The sequence below is a fragment of the Populus trichocarpa genome, chromosome 12 (assembly GCF_000002775.5).
Source record: "Populus trichocarpa isolate Nisqually-1 chromosome 12, P.trichocarpa_v4.1, whole genome shotgun sequence".
In the NCBI taxonomy this organism is placed as follows: Eukaryota; Viridiplantae; Streptophyta; class Magnoliopsida; order Malpighiales; family Salicaceae; genus Populus; species Populus trichocarpa.
The window spans coordinates 9,725,229-9,747,184 of NC_037296.2; the positions used below are offsets into that span (position 1 = coordinate 9,725,229).

Sequence of the window (21,956 nt, forward strand, 5' to 3'; positions counted from 1 at the left end):
CAATGAAAGTAATTTGATTCTTAAATCATTTTGAATAAAAATAAATCAGAATCCTAAAAATATATTTTGATTTGTTTTAATTTTAAGTTTTTGATCTGATTAGAGTATGTTTTGGAGTTGGAAATGAGGTTTTAAAGGTTCCTTTGATATTTGTTTTGTTGTTATAATTAAAAATAAATTAAAATTTATTTTCTAAAGGTCAAAAGTTTCACACCTTGATTTTTTTAATTATTAAAAATGGCAAAACAATTATTACGGGAATCACTGTTTAGGGACATCATTTTGAATAAAAATAAATCAGAATCCTAAAAATGTATTTTGATTTGTTTTAATTTTAAGTTTTTGATCTGATTAGAGTATGTTTTGGAGTTGGAAATGAAGTTTTAAAGGTTCTTTGATATTTGTTTTGTTGTTATAATTAAAAATAAATTAAAATTTATTTTTTAAAGGTCAAAAGTTTCACACCTTGATTTTTTTAATTATTAAAATGGCAAAACAATTATTACGGGGATCATTGTTTAGAGACATCTGTTTTTTTTTATATATTTTTAAAATAATAGATGATGCTATACTTTTCAAATAAGATTAATGTTTTTTGTGATAATATCATCAATTGCTTTATGAATAATTAGATATAAATATAATATATTCAACTTTCTTAAAACATTGTTAATGGATATTCAATGAGAATTGGATATTAATGCTATTATTTTTATTTGATAAAAATTATATAATTTTCTTAAATTTATCATTTCTTTATTTTCATATATAATAATATAAAATTATCAAGACATGATTTTCTTTATTAAAACTTGTTTTTTAGATCATGATAAATTTTTATTTAAAAAGTCATGTTATTAAGTGTTACTAGCAACTCTCTTAATTTGTAAAATAGTTTGACATAATTCTCAATAAAGAGAAATGAGAGAAACAAAAAAAGAAAAAAGATTTTGGATACACACCGAAACTCTAATAATGGCACCACTAGTATTGTTAGAAAGATCTCAATGAGACAAATTCAATGATACCAATTGAGGTTACCAACGTTGAATAGAGCGAGCCATATGAGCCATCCAAAAATGGTAAAGCTCACTTGTGTTTTCGGCAATTCACGTGACTCACTCCAATCACAGATGATGACCTTTCTTGATGTTGTCGGATTCATCTTGTCGAGATGTTTTTTGATGGTACTGGTGGTATCAGCATCAGTGTTTTGGTGTGTCTTTAAGGTTTTTTCTTTCTTTGTTTTTTTTTTCTCTCCCCTCTCTCTTAGTAATTTGTGAATAGAGGAGAGAGATAAAAGTAAAAAAAAAAAATATAAAGAGATACTGAATGCATATTGAAACTCTGATGATGACATCATTAGTGTCATTAAAAAGATATCGATAAAAAAATCTAATGACACAATAGAAGGTCACCAATAGTAATCTAAATAGGCTATATGAGCCACTAAAAAAAATTAAGCCCGCAACCTTTAAACAATTTTTGTGATTCATTTCGTTGAGTATTTGTGATAATTTTAAATGTTGTTGGAAATTTCTTGTTGAAATTTTTTATTAGTATTAGTGATGTAACTTATTAAAGTTTTAATATGTTTTCTAATATTTTTATTTTTAGATTTTTTTTAGTATAAATTATATCAAACTATTTTATAATTTGAGAGCTTAGCTATTAATACTTATGACTTGCAAGTAACGTATAAACCTTCCTATTTTAATTTTAAACTATTATTTTATCTTTTTGTTTTTTACCTAGAGTCCAAAAATACAACTTCTGATTGCAGCTAGTATTTTAATTTTACCCAACTATGAAAGATGGGTGCTACAGGCTAAAGAGCGAGTAGCGAGTGATGACATAAAGCATCAGAAGCGCGTTGGTGTTGGCAGACAACTTCAACTAGAACTAGTTGGTGCCTGGTGGTGTTCTGGAGTCCCTTTTCTCCCTCCCCTCAATGAATCATATTATTAGCTTTTATTATTTCCACTTTGCAATCATTCCTTCTCTGATAACTGATTCTCAATCTTCGTTGCCAATCAAAATTCTTGCCTTCCTTCCCCTCTCCTCTCTTACTGATTGATTCCATAGCCAGCCAAGAGTTGCCAATTGCTGTAAAAAAAAAAAATGGAGAGAAGAAAATTGGTTTCCACATCTCAGAAGAAAACCCTTCTCTCTCTTTTATCCATCAACTTAAAGAAACTCACGATCACACCTCCAAATGACCTTGAGTTCTCTGATGTATTTGGCCCATCATCAACCCCGCATGACCCTAACCATTCACACTCTCCTTCCACGTCATCTTCTGTCCTGGACCCCCCTGTCATCCACAACAGGTCCCACTCCTTTGTGGGCCCCTCCCCTCGCTACCCTCTTCCCTCTTCTCCTCTCCCCTTCCACCATATCCAAGAAGATGATGAAGCTGTAATAGAAAATGAAAGTTGTGACAATGAAAAGGGAAAGAGCGAGGATGATGAGGGTCAAGTGGGCAGTTGTGGTAATAATAATAAAATCGGGCCTGCTGATTTTGAGATACTGAGAGTGGTAGGAAAGGGAGCATTTGGTAAGGTGTTTCAAGTAAGAAAGAAGACTGGTGATGGCAAAGAAAAAGGAGGAGGAGGAGGTAGTGGGGATGGGATTTATGCAATGAAAGTAATGAGGAAGGACACAATTATTAAAAAGAAACATGTTGATTACATGAAGGCTGAGAGGGATATCCTCACTAAAGTGGTGCACCCCTTTATCGTCCAGCTTCGCTACTCCTTTCAGGTCCTGTTTCATTATTCTTTTTTTCTGACTTCTTTCTTCTTATACTTGGAGATTGTTCAAGTTGTTCTTTTAAATATTGTAACTTTTGGATGCTGCGCTGTACACATCTTTAATTCTTGTATGCAAGATTGCTTGTTCTGGTCTAATAGAGCAAAGTAGTTGCATTTTTTGTTTTTTGATATAATGGGATTTTGTTCTAGTTGAATTCACATGAAAATTTTCTAGGGAAGAAAAGAAAAAAAGAGCATTACTTTATGTCATGCAGTAAAGACTAGCAAATATGCTGATGTTATGTAGTGCTGCAATGCGGATAATAATAGCTGCTTTGCTATAAATGAATAATGCTTGTGTTTTTTTCTTTTCTTTTTGGAAGTGAAGGGAAGAAAGCATTAGAAACAGCAATACTGCATTGAGAATTTAGTTTCATGCCGGTATAGTAGCACGTGTTGCCTATAATGGATGTTCAGGCCCTCTTCACCATAGTTTCATTTCATATCAGGAGAAAAACTGATACAGTCAATAAAACTATTCCGTATCTTTATTTTTCAGCTTCATTACCCATTTGGGTGTTAAGAATATGTACAAACACAAATGCTCTTTATCTTTATATACTAATGCAGTAGGTAATGCATTATCTGGAATTATTTTGTGTAACACTGGTCCATTGCTATACAATGACAGTTTTAGCTGGTTTTGATGTTGTTGGGGTAACAGATTGTGAAATTAAAAGCCCATGTTACCCTAATCCTATTCAATTGAAAATGTATTCATTGTCAATTTGTAATTGCATCGCTCAATTATAACATTAGCAAGTCAATGGTACAAAGTTTGAAAATTTTCACAAGAATCTTAATGGTACTTTAGTTAATATCTTTTGATTGCACATGATTGAAAGTTTCAAGGGTGATGTAAGTAGTCAGATTTTAGAATTATTGTTTTTAGCGTTATTGATTTTCATATTTACTATTGAGCTGTGTTAACCATTACAAGACCTTAAACTGATCTTTGTATCAGGGTACTGTAATCCTTTATTTTTTTTAAAAAATCTTATGTTCATCAGGAAGGATTAAAATAGACTCTGGAATGTTTTCAAATCCTTTGCAATGGACAAGTCTGCATGAATAATATATAATCTTCTGTGTACCTTTTCATCTTTTCCTCATTTCTCTTCAGACCAAGTCTAAGCTTTACTTAATCTTGGATTTTATGAATGGAGGTCATCTCTTCTTTCATCTTTATCGGCAAGGGATCTTCAGGTATCTTATGTTTTGTACTTTTAAATTGCTTTCATGACTCGTATTTGCCTGTTTTAACTTTTTGGTTCTTGGTATGTTACACAGCGAGGACCAGGCAAGGTTTTATACTGCTGAGATAGTATCTGCTGTTGCCCATCTTCACAAGTGCGGGATTGTGCATCGGGATCTTAAACCTGAAAATATTCTCTTGGATGCTGACGGGCATGTAATGGCATTACCCATGCACTCTATTCTGTGGAAGGATTTGTGGAACTTATTTAAGTTGGATAGTTTTTTTTTTTTTTTGTTTAGAGAATAAAATCAAACAAGTCTTTCCTGAAACTGATTGTCTTCACGCAGGTTCTACTGACTGATTTTGGACTTGCAAAGGAAATTGATGAATCAAGCAGATCCAATTCAATGTGTGGGACCACTGAATACATGGCTCCGGAAATTTTACTGTCCAAGGGCCACAATAAAGATGCAGATTGGTGGAGTGTTGGAATACTTCTGTATGAAATGCTAACTGGGCAGGTAATGTATTGGATTAACAAGGACTTTTTTTTTTGTAAACAAAAAAGAACAATTCTAAAATCTGGTTACTATTAAGGCATTGAGCTTTGCATAAGTCCTCAACAATCCCCCCCCCCCCCTCTCCAAAGATTCGTCAAGAGGAATGTTGTTGTATGCACTGATTCTGGATGTTGTTTCTGAAGATGATCTCTAAAACTTCTTCTCTCAGCCACCATTTACACACTCAAATAGAAAGAAGCTCCAGGAGAGAATTATCAAAGAGAGAGTCAAACTTCCACCATACCTTAGTAGTGAAGCTCACTCCTTGCTGAAAGGAGTAAGTATACACTTATTGTGATATATCCTTTCTTCAATGGTTTGTTTGAATTTCCTTTTTTCAATTAAGAGCTCATAATTTGTGTATTTTGTTGTAGTTGCTGCAGAAAGAACCATCAAGAAGGTTAGGCAGTGGTCTTGATGGCGGGGATGAGATCAAAGGCCATAAATGGTTGCGGCCAATCAACTGGAAAAAATTAGAGGCGAGAGAACTGCAGCCAAAGTACATACCAGATGTGAGTGGCAAAGACTGTACAGCCAACTTTGACCAATGTTGGACAACAATGCCCCTTGATGACTCACCAGCTCCCACACCAACTGCTGGTGAACATTTTCAAGGGTATACTTATGTTGCGCCTAACCCTTGGCTTTCATCCGGATGAATTAAATGATTATGAAGCACTGCCAACCTAATGAAATTTGAGTAAGTTCACCTTTCTTTTTACAGACCTCTTTTTTTTTTATAAATAATAATGGGGAAAATGAAATAAAAAATAAATAGGCATTCTTCTCTCGTGTATAATCATGCATTGGTTTTTGAATAAGTATTTAAACTACACCCTGTCAGAAAAGATGTGAGATCTAATACCTATTCTTTAGCTCAGGACATGATCCTTCTTAGAAGTATACTGCAATCAAGAATCAGTGTGCTCTGTCCCAATTAGTTAAGTTAGCTGTTAGAAAAAAGTGTATCATTTATTAACCTGTGAGAAAGAAGCAACAATGTGATGAGTTTTCCCATTTTTCATTCATTTTCCCTTCAGATTTTGATCTTTGGTGAAACAGAACAGTATTGGGTTTGTTGCAATGGTTCCATGCTGGTTCTTATGCTAGTTGAGAGCTGATCAAATTTTAAGAATGTGAGATTAATGAAGTCTTTAATCAAAAGCATGCCAAAATATCCAATCCAAAGCACAAAGACCATTTGGATGGCTTGGCAAGAGAGAGAGAGAGGATTCTGTTCAGGACTTCCTCATGAAGGTGATGTAAAGCAATGGTGGATAGTAAAGAGAAGCTTTCTTAAAGTACAAAGAAGAAAGTAGCATAGAAGAATCTTGTTTTTCATTAGGAGACAGGTGACATATTGAGTACTCCTTCCTTAGAAACTTCACTAGGCACCTCACTAGAATGTGCTTAGCTTCAGTGGCATATCTGCAACCTAGCATCATATCTTTTATTTTGTGGAAGAATTTGAACGGATTGGCATAAATTTATCATGGAACTAACGTTGTTTTGCTGTGTTTACAAAAAATATAAAATATAAATTTATTTTCAAAAAATATATTTTCCCTTTGTTTGGATTATTTTAATCCATATAGATAAATTTTGTTGGGCATATGAAGGAAAATATTAGCAAACCAATCACTAGATTTTCACCATGTGTCATGAGTAGATCAGTAGGGAGGACATATTCTTCTCACTCTCTCTCTCATCGATATCATCCTTTACAAAAAGACTTCTATCAGTCATTGATGGAATGAGAAAGTAATCTCTGCCCCCGTAGGAAGCTTGTATTTATATGGTTGTAACTAAGAGTAGTCACAAACAGAGGAACCTGAATAACAAGCAGGCTGTTTATCCTCCACTTTTTTGAAAGCAAGTTTCAGAAGCTTATTAATTGATCCACTTAGTTAATCCAGATATCGTCTTATTTGTCCAGAAAGAGTGGCTATAGTTGAAAGTCCATAAAGTAGCCATGAGTAGCAAAAATAGGAGCAACAATTCCCTCTGTGAGAACTCAATGAAGGTGGCGGTGAACATCATAAAATTGTCTTCATTTTCTATTGCTAAGATGAGTCTGGGAACACATAGTCCTCCAGTTGTCACCAAAAGTTATATCCCTATGACAGGCTCGGTCATGGTTGCTAATGAACCATTGTTGTCTCAAATTCCAGGAAGTCGAAGGTCACAAGAGTCACAGGGGAGCTCAAAGCCAATATCATTTGTGATGCAGCCAGATGAAGGTAATGGTTCTACACATGCGATCCACAAGGAGAACAGTGTTATAGATGGGAGGGCTTCTGATTATATCAGAAAGGTACACGAGAAAAACCACAAAGATGCTCGTGAGATGTCAGAACTCTCCTCGTACATACTACCTCCTCCGCCATGAGCAGTGAAGTAGCTACCTTAACACGTGTTTTTCAGTATTTCTTGTTACCCATTTAATGTTTGGCTGAAATAACCTGATAAGTTAGATCACTGAAAAAGAACTGGATCTTTCATATCCTTTCCTTGCTTGTGTTAGTGATTAGTGTATTCTCATCTGCTTCTTGTGTACTTGCCTTCTCTCTCAAGGGAAAGGGGCCATGGTCCTGAACCAGAGATTATCTCCTAATATGGCATAAAACTGTGTACCTGAGTGCTGCATAGCATGCGTTTCTATTTATGGCTTTTCCAGATCTTCTAAAGAAACTTGGGTGCCTGTAAAATATGCTTTTATATTTGCTCGCTGAAGTTTACAAGTCATCGGATCTTTTATCAGTGTGCTATCCGGTTAGTCTGTAATCATGCATTATATATAATTAAGAATCGTGCTGTTTGTCATGAAAGAAAATTAAGCTGCAACTTTTGTGGGGTGAAGCATACCAGTTCTTTGAATAGTTGGAGTTGCTGTTAATTTGATGACCACTTTGGCAGTTATTCTGCTGGAAAACTGGAAACACGTGCAGAAGAATAACAATCAGACAAATTCGGGAAGATGCCTCGCTATGTTTTTTGATTAAATTCGAAAACCGCACAATCAATTTGGATAGCAATAATTAATGTACAAAAAGCTGGGAAGATATAAACAAGAAGCTAAAGTTAATTTTGATAAGAAATCAATCAGGATAATTGGAACTTTTTATGGAAAGTGAACAGTTGGAAAAGGAAAGGATATGGATGTGCATGTCAGAGCGGGAGGGAGAATCACTCCACCTTTATTAAGTGCTTGTAGTTACCTTGTTGGTCACGCGATTGATTATAGTGGCAAAGCAAGGAAGAGAAATTTGGAATCCTTCAGCCTGAAATGTCATGGGCAGGGCATGTTATAACAAATGCTAAATGAAGGTATTTCATTGTAGACTTTTAATTCTTTATCTTTTCAGAGCGGATAAATATTTTTTTGGCTTTTTTTTATAAGGGAATCCAAGTTTTTTTAATTTCCAAGTGCAAGCAAATAACATTTTTAACCTCAGAAAAGACAAAAGAAGCTTTGCTTTTATGAGTATTTTGTGTAATTAAGAGGACTATGAGGGTCGTTTTAGTATTTTCACGTTGTATTTTTTATTTTTTAATCAAAAAGCTGTTGGAACGTGTTTCACATGCCTCGGCAAGTGGGTGGTGCCCTCGCCATTAAGGAGGCGTGTGAGACGCTTTCCGGTGGAAAAATCTAACTAATAGTCGTATCACTAGATGCGCAACCATGCCATCTTTCACATTTATCGGCGCGTGTAGATATATCATGGTTGGATTGCAGCTGGTGATCGATTGTTTGTGTTTTCTCTTTCTTTTCTCTCTCATAACAACTAAAGTGCACCATTGTCCTCTCTTTGTTTGTTATTTACTTGGATCTGATATAGGTTGCCAGGCCTAAACGCCTTGGGTCTAGCAACCATGTTTGATGCCACACCTAAGCGTGGGTCTGACATGGCTGCCAGACCCAAGGCACCTGAGTTTGGCATGGCTGCCATACCCAATTTACTAGGGTTTGACATGATTGTCAAATCCATGCATTTGGACCTGCCAGACCTAAGTAATATGGGTCTGGCATGTTGCATGCCAGACCCAACTAAACTTGAGCCAGACATGGTTGCCAGACCCAAGCACGTTGGATGTGGCATGATTGTTGTTATTATTATTTGTTGTTATTAGTATTGTTGTTAGTGTTATTATTATTATTATTGTTGTTGTTGTTGTTGTTGTTGTTGTTGTTGTTAGTTTGATTATTATTGTTGTTGTTGTTATTATTATTTGTATTATTAGTATGATGATGATGATTATTGTTGTTGTTGTTGTTGTTGTTATTCAAGTATACTTGGGTCAGGCATGTTTGCCAGACCCAAGTAACGTGGGTTAAAAAATTATATAGAAATGAACTATAAATAATTTATAAATAACAAATCATCACAAAAATCTAATTTAATGCTTGAGATAAAAAAAATTCAAATCATATCTTCCCATTGAAATACTTTATTTTTTATGTTTATAAATTTGTTACTCCTTCAATATAAATTCTACCTCTCTCTCTCTCTTTTTTTTTTTTAACTATATTTTTCATTAAGTCAATGCCTAGGTTTGGCATGACCCTAGCTGCTTGGGTCTGGCGGTCATGTCAGGCCCAAGAGACTTGGGTCTTTTGGCATTGCCAAATCCAAGAGTTTTGAGTCTTATTTTTTTTTTTAAAAAAAAAACCTCATTTGCAACATAAATCCAAATAAAGGGTTTAGACAAATATGATAAAAGGTTAAAAAACTACAGAAATTGCATAATGAAACTAAACACATATAGTCCAGTATTGTTAAAAGAAAATTACCCAGTAAATAAATATTTATTTTTGCAATAAGTGAGTAAAAAAATACAAATTCAAAAAAAAAAGGAGAGAAGATAGAATTTCTATTGAAGCAATAACAAATTTATAAACATAAAAATAAATTATTTCAATATTAAGATATGATTTGAATTTTTAGATCTAGAATGATGGATTATATTTTTATGATGATTTGTTGTTTATAAATAATTTCTGAACTTGAATATCAAAAATGTTTTTTTTATAAAAAATCAAAAAATTAATTAGATATAACTGTCATGCCCAAGGCGCTTAGGCCTGACATGGGCGCTAGATCCAAGACTTTTGGGTTTAACATGATCACCAAATCTAAGTCGCTTGGATTATGCATGTTTGCCAAACTCAAGGGGTTTAAAATATTTTTTATACTCTTAATATTTTTTACATTTAAAAAAATAATATTGACTCGCTCCAGAGTACAACTAATATATATATATATATATATATATATATATATATATATATATATATTGGGTGAACAAGGCCAATCATCTTGAAATTGGTTGTCAGACAGTGATTTTTTCTTAGAAAGAATAAAAAAGTTCAACAAGGATGTTTTTGTTCGTAGCTAAACTCTACCACCATTACATCTTGTAGAGGGGCCCCTAAATATTGCAACAATCTCCTTGAGGCTCGAGGGGCAGGCAGCTAGCAAGTGCAGATTCTTTTCCATCAGATCATTCGACTCTGCTGCCGCAGCATCAGTTTTTTTTTTTTGGTTTGTAGAAATGAAGGGAAAGAAATCGTCATTGCCTTGAAATACTGAAGGCCCAGCTTCGTCTATCCCTTACTTTGGATCTTTACTTGCATCACATGGTTTTGTCTATACAAATACTTGTCCGTGATCCAAGATCATGACGTCAAGGGGATATACTAGATAGATAGCATGTGTAATGATGCTAAAAAAAATCTCAAGTAATATTTTTTTATTTTTTTGTAAAGGAGCAAATAATTTTTTTTTTAAAGCAAGAAAACTATAAGATCTGAATTATTGATTTAATTTAAAAATATGATTTAAAAAAAAACATAGTAAATAACACAAACAAAAAAGATAATAGTTAATTATATTCAGGAGGAGAAAAAATAGAAGCTTGTCGGAGACCTACCGTTACTTCTTCATTATGGACACTGCTTAACCACAGTTCAAACACCATTGTAAAAAGCTCATGTCAACACCAAGAGAGGCCTTATGCGTCGTCAAAGAAACGAGCAAATTAATCAAAATATAATGAGATAAGCATTTCATGCTTATTTTTTTTAATTTAATTTAATTTAAAAATAAAATTTCTTAAAAAAAGCTAGATTTGAACGGATAATGACAAATAAAAAAAAATCCCAAATAATATCATTATCAAAATTAGTAAAAAATCCTATAAAAAGCAAATAAAAAAATAATGGTGTTCAATCTCTAATTAAATAAACTTTGAAGGATACAAATGGAAAAACAATATGAGCTTAAAAAAACAAAAAACAAAAAAACAAGCAAACCCGAGTGAATTTTCTAAACTTATGTTAATCTCTCAAACTCACAACCTGTAAAATTCTTGACTCGGGTAAGAAGTTGGATTTCTAACAAATTAAATGTTGAAACATGAAATTGAAAAAAATGGATCAGTTTTAAAAAATTATCAAGACATCAAAAACTAAAATTAAAATAATAAGGATAAAATTGGTAGAAATAAAAACTTAAAAATGATGAAATAACAAAAGGAAATAATTTAAAAATCATCTTAAATAAAATAAATATCAATTAAAAGAACAGGGATAAAATCTGAAAGATAAAAAAATTGAAGGAGGATAAAAAAAAAATCCAATTTCATAAATCTTCTTAAAAAAACCATGAACCAAATGTGAAGAAATAAGAAATTGAAGGGCTGCTTTTAACTTTTGCAAGGTCAGCGCAAAAATTGAAGAGAGAAGGAAAAAAAAAGAAGGAAAGGATCGCATGCACCAAATTGGATGTCTATTTGGAACACGCACCGCACTTGAACCGAGGGGAAACTGAGATGAATCGAACGTTGCTCTGGAAGTCACCGTACGACCACCACAAGGCATCCTATGCACCATCCAAAAAGCGCAAGGACAATTCACATGATTGCATGCCAACAAGGTTTTTTTTCCTAATAATATCTATACTAAATCAATTACTAAACAACCCCTAAAAAACCAGATTATTATAAAGAAAACCCAATTTGAAAAGACACGAAGACTTTGGACCAAAGTTGTGAAAAAATTTGACTCTAAAGATTGCTCTATTTAAATGTTTTTAGAAAATGTAAAGGAAGATAAAGTTTCTAGAGCCAAGTTAGAAAAATTTTATGTTAAGGTTGATCAAGTGATTTTATTGTGCTGGATAAATGTGTTCTTCCCATTTTCAATTTATAAATCAATTTATAAATGACTTTTGACATTAAAAAAATTATTATACCCGTCATATAAGGTTTAATAATTTTGAAATAAAAAACAAGATTATCAATTCACTATTAAAATCCACGTTAAATTTACTGATACAAAATTTACACTGAGCTCTTTTAGCTTTTTTTTTGTTTTGGTAAATTTAACCATGTTCGAAGGGCATATTTTTACTGAACCCATTGAAACAATTAACATATATGCTTTACTTATTTATTTGTGTATTAATATTGTGTCATATGGATTGGTGAAATTGTTAGAAGTATTAAATGACGCTTGAACCCTTAATTGGAACGATTAACATATATGCTTTAATTAATTATTTATGTAGTAATATTGTCATATAGATCGGTGAAATTGTACGTGTTAAAACTAAATTAAATTATTTATGTTGGTATTCATGAGTTGTAAAACTTTTTTGAGTTAATGTAAGAGGTGAAAGGTTAAGCTCATACTCTAAGCATTTTAATGTTTTTTTTCTCTTAAAAGTTAACTTTCTAATGATGAAATTTAATTGGATTGATTAGATTTTATTGAATCAATATCTTATCCAATTAAAACTTAATTTAAATATTCCGAATCTTTAAATTTTTAAATCTACCCACTAGATGAAGTTTGATTTAAAAACTGTGATATACACATTATTTGTATAAATCGAAGAATATAACATCAAAATATTTGTTGTCATTTTTTTTTAACTCACACAAGGAATCCAACCTCTCTTCTAAATTAACAATAATTATATAATAATAAGGAGATCGATAAATAAATTAAAAACATATAAAAGCAAGAGAAAGACATGGAGCTAAAAAGAAATTATAACACAAAAAATGCAATTGATGCTAGGATAATTGATACAAGCTACAACATATAAAAGGAGCATTAATTCAACAAAAAAAAAAGAGAGCATATTATTATTTCTTCGCTTGTATTTTGTTCATTAACTAGTTAAAAGCCCAGCCCAACATTGTAGGGTTATCCTTTGTTTAATTTGGTTACATGTCGCATACATAGTTTATCTTTTTGTTGATCTTTATCACCGTCTTCAAGATAAGAACCAACTTGTAATAAGTAAATTTCATTTGTCATCTTCTGACATCATCATTTCATTGATGTGATTTTTAGGTGGAATCCTTATTTGTTTACATCAAATTTATCAATATTTTTATGTATTTTTTTTATAATAATTTGAAATGATATTTTAATTATAATATTGTATTTGGAACACTGATAAGTGAGGATTAAAAAATAAAATTTAGAAGCAATATTTATATATTAAATAATTGATTAATTTCTTGATTTTAGTAATCAATTCATTTTCTTTAGCCAACATAGCTGGTAACTGATACTTGGAGCTTGGTAGGTTAAGGTGGTTGATGACTAGTACATGTAAAACTTTTTTTTTTGGTAGATTTTTGGGACTTTCGAATGTTTAAGTAAATATTTTTTTAGAAAAAAAATGCAATGATATTTTAGAGAGATAGATTTTGAAAATTTGTATGCTAAGAATATTCAGAATGAAAAGATTATGAACCCTTTACCTAGATGGTTTAGGGAGTATTATAACCCTTTAACCTTATTCTTTTGCTAAAGTGAAAGGGTTGAAAAGTTATTCTACTCTTATAGATCAATTTTATATTGTGAACTATATTCCATTTATTTTATCCAGGTAAGAGATAAAGACATTATGGGTCATAAGAGATTTTAATACACCTAATAGTGTTGGTGGAGTGTAGACTTGTTTGATTAAGTCTATTTGTTAAAAAAAATAATTTCTTTAAGATTTATGTAAGCATTAGACTCAAATATTATATTTGAATCTATGTATGTCGTGGATCCGACCACACGTTAGGTCTAGGCAAACATGGAGTACCTAGCCACGCACGAGATGCAATAGCAAAAAGCCCTGGGCTTAACACCCGTTGGAAATGCATGCTAGGACACTCCATGTTTTGGGCCTGGGAGTGTGTCAGGCTTATCATGCCTGTGTTGGGGGCATTTGGGGCTGATGTATATCAGCCCAATACACTCGAGAGTTTGAGAAAACTACACCCGCATATTTTTCTCGATCTAGTATTTTTAAAAAATATATATATATATACAAAAAATTTCTAATAAAATCTTGGTTTATTAACAAGTAATTATTATGAAATTTAAGTGTTTAATACCTCGTTTTTTAATATTAAAAACAATGATTATAAAATAATTTTACCAGTATTGATGATAATGAAAATAATAAAAATAATTATGGTGATGATGTTGTAGTAGCGGAGTATATGGTGGGATAGTAATAAAAAATAATATATTATTAAAATATCAATACCATCACCATGAAAAGAGTTCTCATTTGCATTTTTTTAAATCAAACATCTACAAACAGCAAATAAAACATTCATTCTTATTTCTACCATTTTTTTGTTTATCAAACAACACCTTAGGTTTAGTGTGAAATTTATTAGAATTCTTGAAATATTTTATTTTCGGAGTGATTTTGGTGTTGTCATGTATGTTAATCTCTCTCTCTCTCTCTTAACTTTTTTTTTTTTATCATACACTTATAAGTCATATTTATTATTTAATTCATATTTGCAATTAATTTTTATTGCAATTTTTATGAATTGTAATATATATCAAATAATGCGTGTACGATTGATTTATTTATTTTTTTATGATTCCCTAACCAGAGTCTAATGCCATCTTGATGTATGGGCTTCAAAAATACATTGTGATTGTGATTGGATAATGTTTTAAAAAAAAATTAATTTTTTTTAGGTTTAAATTAATTATTATGTATTTTTGAATCGTTTTAATATGTTGATGCTAATTTTTTTTAAAAAATATTATTTTAATACATTAAAAAAATCATTTTAAAAAATAATTTCAATCACACTTCAAGACAAGATAGTTATTTGTCCAGTCCAAACCAACTTTGTCTATTCCAGTCCAATTAATATTATTCGACGTACCAAACATCATATAAGTACAACACTGAGTTGAGATTTCTTATATTAACTATTAAATAAAAATAAAAATAATTATTGCATATAGGTCAAGAAGCTTGTTTAGGTTATGTTTGTTTCCCGGAAAATGGTTTCTGAGAAATCACTTTCCAAACTTTCCTGTGTTTGCTTGCTATTAGAAAAGTTGGTCAACGAAAAACAATTTCCAGTCAAAGAAAAATTTGGCTTGGTTTCCAGGAAAATGTTTTCCTAGAAAATTTGGGCGGAAAACACTTTCCGGAAGTTGTGAAAAATTTAGAAATATCATATTATTTGTTGATTATATCAAATTTGGTCCTCAAACTTTTGATTGCTATATATATATATATATATATATATATATATATATATTTGTTTTGAATATTTATTATGAAATTATATTTTTTTTTTCAATTTCATTCTCATTCAACTTTTTAATTTGTAAGATTTGTTCCTCATTATTTTAATAAACTTGAGAAAAATAAAATATTAATAAGTTATTTTCCAGCTCATTTTCCATGACATAACCAAATACTGGAAAGTATTTTCCAACTTATTTTCCATTACATTACCAAACATCAGAAAATAATTTATTTTTCCAGAATTCACTTTCCAAAAGAAAACTACTTTCCAGCAAATAAACGGGGCCTTATATGTTATCCAAATTCCTAGTGATCCAGCATCTGGAATAAGGACATTAGACAATCTTTTACTTGACAAGTTAGGTAATCCAAATATATTATTTCATAAAATATTTATAGTAAATTATAAAGCTTTTCTAGATTTTGTTTTTGAAAATTAGCATGATTAATTAAAATATTGGTAGAATAGCATAGTCTATACTTGTTGTGGTTTAAAAATACAATATTTTATAAATATCGCGATTCTGAATCGTGCTAACTTAACATGCTGTGACTTAGAATCGTAACCTATCATAAAATTTAAACTTAGTCTCTCTTCTTCTTCTTCCCCATAGAAACAACCCCAGACCCCCTTTCTAAAAAACACGATTAACAACACCTTCTATCTTAACCCCAGCCCTAAAAAGTTTCTTATTTAGCCATAAAAACACCTAAAAATGCATCATTCTTCGTCTCTAAGCCTCCAACCAACTTTTTTTTTTTCAGAAATCCCCCGCCCTCAATGCTACCATCACTTATTAGCCACGACCACCATGCTGCAACCACTTCCCAGTTGAAAAATTAATACTTAAGATTTTTATATTGTGTTCTTTTGTTAATTATGAGTTTATAATTTATTTTTACAAGTGTTTTAGTATATTTGTAAAATTATTTTTGTAATTTTTTTAGGTTGGTTATGTTGAAATTCAAATATTTTTATTTTGAAATTTGATTTGGAGTAATAGAATTTGAAATCAAAATCTTATAGATGGTCATGTGAAAGACGAAAACAAAATTGATTGTTGGGTTTAGTTTGAATATTAATATTGTTTTTGCATTTACATGTGAAGGAAGTGCAAATTGATATGTTGGGCTATTAATAAAATAAATTAAAATTTTAGGTTAAAATATATGTTATAATCTACTTTTTAAACATTAAACAAAACATGCGTATTATTGCCAATACAATATATTGTTCTATCTTAATTGTCCACTACAATATATAAAATAAACAAGACATGCAATTATTGTCTAATTCAGTCCAATGCACATCAAATTTAAGACATAATAGTTATTTGTCCAGTCCAGTCTAATTCAGCCTTGTCTATTCCAGTTTAATTAATATAGTTCGAACTATTCATAAAAAAATAATTATTGCATATAGGTCAAAAAACTTGCCTATATGTTATCCAAATTCCTCGTAATCCAGCATGTGAATAACGACATCACACAATCTTTTAATTGACAAGTTAGGTAATCCAAATATATATTGTAAATTACAAAGCTTTTCTAGATTTTGTTTTTGAAAATTAGTACCGTTAATTAAAATATTGGTAGAATAGCATAATTTATTCTTGTCGTGATTTAGAAATATGACATTTCATGAATGTTGTGATTCTCAATCATAGTAACTTAACATGCCATGACTCTAAATCGCAACTTGTCATGAAATTTAAATATAGTCTCTCTTCTTCTTCTTCTTTCTTCTCCTCACAGAAACAACCCAACCCCCCATCTCTCTAAAAAGTATGATTATCAACATCTTTTATCTCTACCCTATCCCTAAAAGTCCATAAAACACCTAAAAATGCATCGTTCTTCGTCTCTAAGCTTTCAATCAACTTTTTTTTCCTCAGAAATCCCCCGCCCACAACATTACCACCACTCCTTAGCCACGACCACCATGCTGCCACTACTTCCTAGTTGAAAAGTTAAGAGTTAGTTAAGAGTTTTATGTTGTGTTATTTTATTAATTATAAGTTAGTAATTTATTTTTACAAGTGTTTTAGTATATTTGTAAAATTATTTTTGTAATTGTTTTAGGCTAGTTATGTTGAGATTCAAATATTTTTATTTTCAAATTTGATTTGGAGTTTTAGAATTTGAAATTAAAATCTTACAGATAGTCATGTGAATGACAACAACAAAATTGATTATTGAGTTTAGTTTGAATATTAATATTATTTTTGCATTTACATGTGAAAGAAGTGCAAATTGATATGTTGGGTTATTAACATGATTAATAATTGTTAAACAAGTGTTAGGAACCAAATAAATTATAAAAAAAATAAAGTGGAAAAAAACTATAGGTCCTTGCAATTCACCCTAAATTCAAAAGACATTTTGATTCTAATATGCTTGAAAAAAATATATAATAAATAAAAAGAGGAAAATATTATAGTTATTATGCAATTCACACAAAAAAATAAAATAAAATTATGATTATAAGAAACTTAAATTTCACTCCTAAATAGGTTTAGCAGTCCTTAATTTCACATCGACAAGATATTTTATATTTTAGGCTTAGAAGGTTTAAAGTTTGTATTTAGGGTTGATGGTTTAAAATTTGTATTTTAGGGTTGGTGTTTAATGTTTGATGTTTAGATTAAGGTTAGGATTAGTTAATGTTAGTTTTTTTGTTAAGGGTTAGTGGTTATCAGTTAGAGTTAGAGTTAGAGTTAGTTTTGTGGTAGATAATTTGAGGTTAGAGATTAGTTAGGGTTAGAGTTTGGATTAAGGTTAATGTTTAGGATTTGCATTTAGTTTTTTTTTTAATCATTAAGGGTATAGTTAATGTTTGGAGACCTTAGTTAGGGTTATGAGTTAGTAAGGGTTCGACAAATAAGAGTTTAGTTTAAGGTTTTGATTTAGGGGTAATTTGTAGTTTGGAAGATGTCACAATAACATCTACTAAATATTGTGTTTTCTAATAATGATTTTTTTACATGTCCTCATTTTGAAACCATAATAAGTATAAAACTATGCTATGTAATTATAATTTTTTTTACTTGTGTTATTTTGCTAAAAAATTTAATTTCTTGTGCTAACAAGTGAAAATACCCACTTTTCTATGTGATTTTTCTCTCCTTTTTATATTTCAAAAGAAAATAAAAATGAACTACTTTTTAAAGTTTAAAATATCATTATCAAAACCAAACTGGACCAAGTGGTTCAATTAAAGAATCGGACAATTAATCTAGTTTGATTTGATAATTTGAATCATTTATGAAATTTATTTGATAAGATTTGACTTTGACCAGACTAGATTGACCAAGAATTAACTTGAATTAGATTGAACCGGTCAAAAATCAAGTTGAACGAATTGAAGGTCAACCTACCGTGTGTCACTTAAAAAAAATCTAAAAAGTCCTTCATAGGTATTGAATCAGTCAATCAGACCTATTTCAACTAGAGATTTCAACTAGAGAGACATTGATTTTGAATTGGTGAACTAACACCTTCGCAGGTTCAATTTCTGGTTCTTGCAACATTAGTTAAGATTATAAAATAATTAAAATATATATATTATAATAAGGTCATCTTATAATAACAAATTATGAAATGATAATCATAATTATAATACTTAGTCCAGCCTCCGACCGACCCGAGTCAACATAAAACTATCATTTCATATATTTTTTTAATCTTATCTAAATTTTAACCATGTTAATCAGATAAAAAACATATATTTTTTTTAATTTTATCTAAATTTTAACTACGTTGATCAGATCAAAAAGTGACCCATCTAGTCGACTAAGTTTAAGCCATTCAACTTCCATCTAGTTCATCATAAGACCAGTGTTCAATAAAAGTAATGATAATGGCACCGCCCAAAGAAATAAAGCACAGCATGTACATTACACATCTGAGTTTAAAAAATCCTCAGACAAGGCGTGGCCCATCTCATCCCCAGGCATCAAATACTACAAGGACCGCATTCATTGAACGATTGTGTCCATTCACAGAACACAAACAATAAAAATGCATCCCTACCACTACACAACTTGATTTTTCTGGTTCACAAAACGATAAAAACCACTTGAAGTTCATGGATCAATCGAGAAATGTTAGCAAAGAAAAAGAAGCGGCTGGCTTATTTCCAGTAATATCAAACTACGAGCAAGAAACAGTCACATAATACAGAGGAATCTATCTTAAGATAATAATAATAATTATTATAGCAAAAACAAAACCATTCAGCAATGGATGGATATTCCTTTTCGGCCAGGTCTGTACAAGAGCAAAAGATAGAATCCCAGACACCTAACTTAACCTTATCTAACCCTATTTCTTCTAATTAATTACCAGACCTGTTATCCTTTCTCAAGCAACAACGATGATGTTATCACCGTTTTTCAAACTTGACATCGTCTGGAAAGCTGAATGCCTAGATGACGATGCCCTCTGATCAGACGATGAAGACAGATCGAGTGACAACGGAGATGAATCAGCAACCGGCTTCAAGTTTAAGTTAAGATCAGGCATTACTGAAGTACAAGGAGCTGGGACGACGGGGACTGTGAGGACTAGATTTGTTGAGTAGTTAAGGGATTGATTGCCTTGTCCAAGTGACCGGTTTTCCATTATTGGACTCTCAATTTGGAGAGGCGACACGGCAGGACTGACAGTTCTCCTTCTTATAGGGAAAGGCAGCACCCCAGGGAAACTGGTGGTACTGTTGGCTTGCAGCGGTGGATTTGACTTGGGTGCCTGGTTGTTGCTCTTGCTGTCTTGGCAAAGAGCTTGCTGCTCTTCCATTGGAGTTTCCGTCACCTGATAAAAATAAGATGAAGACGATGCTCAAACCCTTTCTAACAACTGCTTGGTGGAGAAAACAAAGCACATCGAACAAATTGCATGATTGTAAATGAAAAAACAACTACTTGGTGAGTTCAAGTCTATAGTTTCAGTTCTAAGAAAACAAATAAAAACTAATAACTTTTATATTAGCATTTTCTTTTCCTCGTTGATCTCAACAACCAAGAAACGGTTTTACAAGGATCTACAAAACTTTACGCAAATAATCCCCAAGGATTATTAAGCATGCTAAATTTTTTATTTTTGGTGCTGTCGATATCCACAACTGACTTAGATTAAGACCCTCAATCAACCAAATCCATATTAATTTAATCAAATCTGTCTGATTTAAGAAATCAAACAAAGCTTAAAACAATTCAGCTAATCAAAATCCCATTGTGTAAAAAAATTAAAATTATGATTAATATCAAATTTCTCTGATTTAATAGTCAAACACAAACCAGATCAATCAACACTCAAGGCTTCAAAACAATTATCAGTTAATCATGAAGCCCGGTAGCGCTGATGGGATGTGATATTAATACCATATCGGTGGTGATATCAAAGAGGCTAGATCGGCGGCGACGGCGATTCACGTTACTGTTGCGGAGAAAATGCTTCTGAGCATGACTAGCAACCTGAGTTGATGTTCGGGTCCTGACAAAATTGCGAGAAATTCCTCTCCAGTCTCCTTTGCCCATTTTCTGCAATCCTACAAGGAATCTCTTGTGCTCCTCCTCTGTCCATGGCAATCCTGTTTCATAATCCACACAAACAAAAGATAAGATGATCATGAACCAAAAGAAGCAATTTAGTTCTATCCAAAATATCATTTGTATCTAGAGGTATCGAAATAATATGAAAATAAATATTCAGAAAAGCCCAATTAATTAGACATGCCTACACAAATCAACGATTAATTACTTTCAGATAAAAAAATAAACCTCTCTTTCGCTGGCTACGCCTTTCAGAGGCTGAAGAAGAGTGTTGAACGGTGTCGTCTGCAGACATATAACCAGAAACAGCAGCAGAAGCAGAAGCACCGGCAGCGGCTTCTTCATCTTCCTCGTTATCATTCAAGTGCTCATAATCATTCATATTATTCAAACTCACAATTTTCCTCATGTTATCAACCACCACTCTGACTCCAAACAACAAAATCTCCTTCGGCCTCGTCTCTGCCGCTCCTTCAACACCGCTACCTGTGGAGCTACTACCGGCCACCATCTCTAAATCTCTAATCAAAAGAAAGGAGACGTGAATAAATTATCTTCTGCAAGGCCAAGGCAGCAGTACTAGCTGGTGGCTATAGACAAGTGGTGGAGGGTTGAAAAGTAGAACATGTGCGCGCTTTTATTCAGACAAGAGGTCGGGTAAGGGTATCGTGCCAGTTGCCACCTCTCTCTCCTCTTTTTTCCTTGTTTTATTATAACATAAAGATAAAAAGAAAAAAAAAATGTCGCGTGATTTTATGGTTAATCTGTACGGAATATTTTTGACGATGATGATGTGTAGTTTTATTCGTATTAACGTTAAATTTGTAATGATTTTCAGGCTTGGTTTTTGGTGTATTTAAGGAATCCAACGTTATTTTATTTTATTTTATTTTATGTTTATTTCCTTTTTCTTTTTTTTTTTCCCTGTCTAGCTTGGAGATGCTAATTAGGAAGCTGTCAGAAATTAATAGTTTTCTTACGCCGAGAAATTGACCGTGAGAATTAGAAATAAATGCCGTTCAATTTATCATCAACAATTCAGGAAAAATAAAACCAGAATCCTGACGTCATAATTTGTCTCATATCCTTGTTTCCTTAAATAAACTTTTCTTATCTTATTAAGATAGATATTATATAAATAATAAAGGAAATAAAATATATTGTTTTGGGATTTCCTATTTTTCAGGTTGCTCTGCAAGAATAAGATAGAACTAGTCTACTGACACCCTTCATGGCGGGTGGATCTAATTTTTTAA

General features: G+C 31.6%; 2 protein-coding genes across 7 annotated transcripts; one reads left to right on the forward strand and one right to left on the reverse strand.

The window, feature by feature from the left end:
* The first annotated feature begins 1,863 nt into the window (after positions 1–1,863).
* LOC7483463 (serine/threonine-protein kinase AtPK1/AtPK6) lies at positions 1,864–7,262 on the forward strand. Of its 6 annotated transcripts, none has more exons than XR_002977108.2 (8): positions 1,869–2,763; positions 3,937–4,019; positions 4,104–4,224; positions 4,359–4,532; positions 4,741–4,848; positions 4,946–5,271; positions 5,612–5,923; positions 6,508–7,262. XR_002977108.2 is itself a non-coding variant. In XM_024582571.2 (7 exons), the coding sequence occupies exons 1-6, from the start codon at positions 2,122–2,124 to the stop codon at positions 5,228–5,230; spliced, it is 1,413 nt and encodes a 470-aa protein (XP_024438339.2). In that variant the 5' UTR covers positions 1,869–2,121; the 3' UTR covers positions 5,231–5,271; positions 6,508–7,262. The 6 variants fall into 6 exon arrangements, 4 of the variants coding, with proteins under 4 accessions (XP_024438340.2, XP_024438339.2, XP_052301954.1 ...); XR_002977109.2 differs by having other exon boundaries at positions 5,634–5,923; XM_024582571.2 differs by lacking the exon at positions 5,612–5,923.
* Positions 7,263–19,254: 11,992 nt separating this feature from the next.
* LOC7483464 (transcription factor MYB1R1) lies at positions 19,255–21,403 on the reverse strand. The gene is made up of 3 exons (XM_002318587.4): positions 20,929–21,403; positions 20,530–20,738; positions 19,255–19,960 (listed from the first exon to the last, which is right to left on the reverse strand). Exons 1-3 carry the CDS (start codon positions 21,209–21,211, stop codon positions 19,511–19,513), a joined length of 942 nt encoding a protein of 313 aa, XP_002318623.3. The 5' UTR covers positions 21,212–21,403; the 3' UTR covers positions 19,255–19,510.
* Between the last annotated feature and the right edge of the window lie 553 nt (positions 21,404–21,956).

What these genes read in the sequence shown, in the direction of transcription:
- LOC7483463 (XM_024582571.2), top strand. Translation starts at nt 2,122, where the DNA reads ATGGAGAGAAGAAAATTGGTTTCCACATCTCAGAAGAAAACCCTTCTC. An exon ending in TATCGGCAAGGGATCTTCAG is followed by an intron (nt 4,020 to 4,103) that starts GTATCTTATGTT and finishes TATGTTACACAG; the next exon opens with CGAGGACCAGGCAAGGTTTT. An exon ending in CTCACTCCTTGCTGAAAGGA is followed by an intron (nt 4,849 to 4,945) that starts GTAAGTATACAC and finishes ATTTTGTTGTAG; the next exon opens with TTGCTGCAGAAAGAACCATC.
- LOC7483464 (XM_002318587.4), bottom strand. Translation starts at nt 21,211, where the DNA reads ATGGTGGCCGGTAGTAGCTCCACAGGTAGCGGTGTTGAAGGAGCGGCA. An exon ending in GCGTAGCCAGCGAAAGAGAG is followed by an intron (nt 20,739 to 20,928) that starts GTTTATTTTTTT and finishes ATTATGAAACAG; the next exon opens with GATTGCCATGGACAGAGGAG. An exon ending in TTGATATCACCACCGATATG is followed by an intron (nt 19,961 to 20,529) that starts GTATTAATATCA and finishes TATTTTTATCAG; the next exon opens with GTGACGGAAACTCCAATGGA.